Source organism: Merops nubicus, unplaced genomic scaffold, assembly GCF_000691845.1.
Source record: "Merops nubicus isolate BGI_N331 unplaced genomic scaffold, ASM69184v1 scaffold25279, whole genome shotgun sequence".
NCBI lineage: Eukaryota > Metazoa > Chordata > Aves > Coraciiformes > Meropidae > Merops > Merops nubicus.
In genome coordinates this window covers 745-1048 of record NW_008629337.1, presented here as the reverse complement: position 1 = coordinate 1048, position 304 = coordinate 745, and the positions used below count along the sequence as shown (strand labels likewise).

The 304-nt window shown below is 70.1% G+C and overlaps 1 protein-coding gene across 1 annotated transcript in view; it reads left to right on the top strand.

Annotated features, from left to right (window-relative positions):
* LOC103779348 (tripartite motif-containing protein 46-like) overlaps positions 1-81 on the top strand; it is a gene marked incomplete at both ends in the record, with an annotated part of 1364 nt that extends 1283 nt beyond the window's left edge. Inside the window, one exon of the mRNA XM_008946972.1 lies at positions 4-81. Coding sequence (XP_008945220.1) covers positions 4-81 — 78 coding nt within the window. The remainder of the gene's footprint in view (positions 1-3) is intronic.
* Positions 82-304: the final 223 nt, after the last annotated feature.

Sequence of the window (304 nt, the reverse complement as noted above, 5' to 3'; positions counted from 1 at the left end):
CAGCCACGGCCTCCTTCAGCCACTTCCAGCTGGATGTCAGCAGGGAGCTGAAGCTGCTCACCGACCTGGCATTCATCCGAGGTAAAGGCAGCAGGACCAGGGCACCGGCTGTGCCCTGAGCAGAGGTGCAGCCCCTGCAGGCAGAGCGGCTCCTTGCCCACCTCTCGGTCCCGGCCGCGGAGGGCTGCGCTCGGGCAGGCGTTCGTGGATCTGCCGGTCCCCCCTCCCTGTCAGGGACGGCCCCAGCAGCCCCCAAAGCGATCCCTGCCCCTGCCCGGCCCTGTGCCAGGGCGGTTGGGCGAGA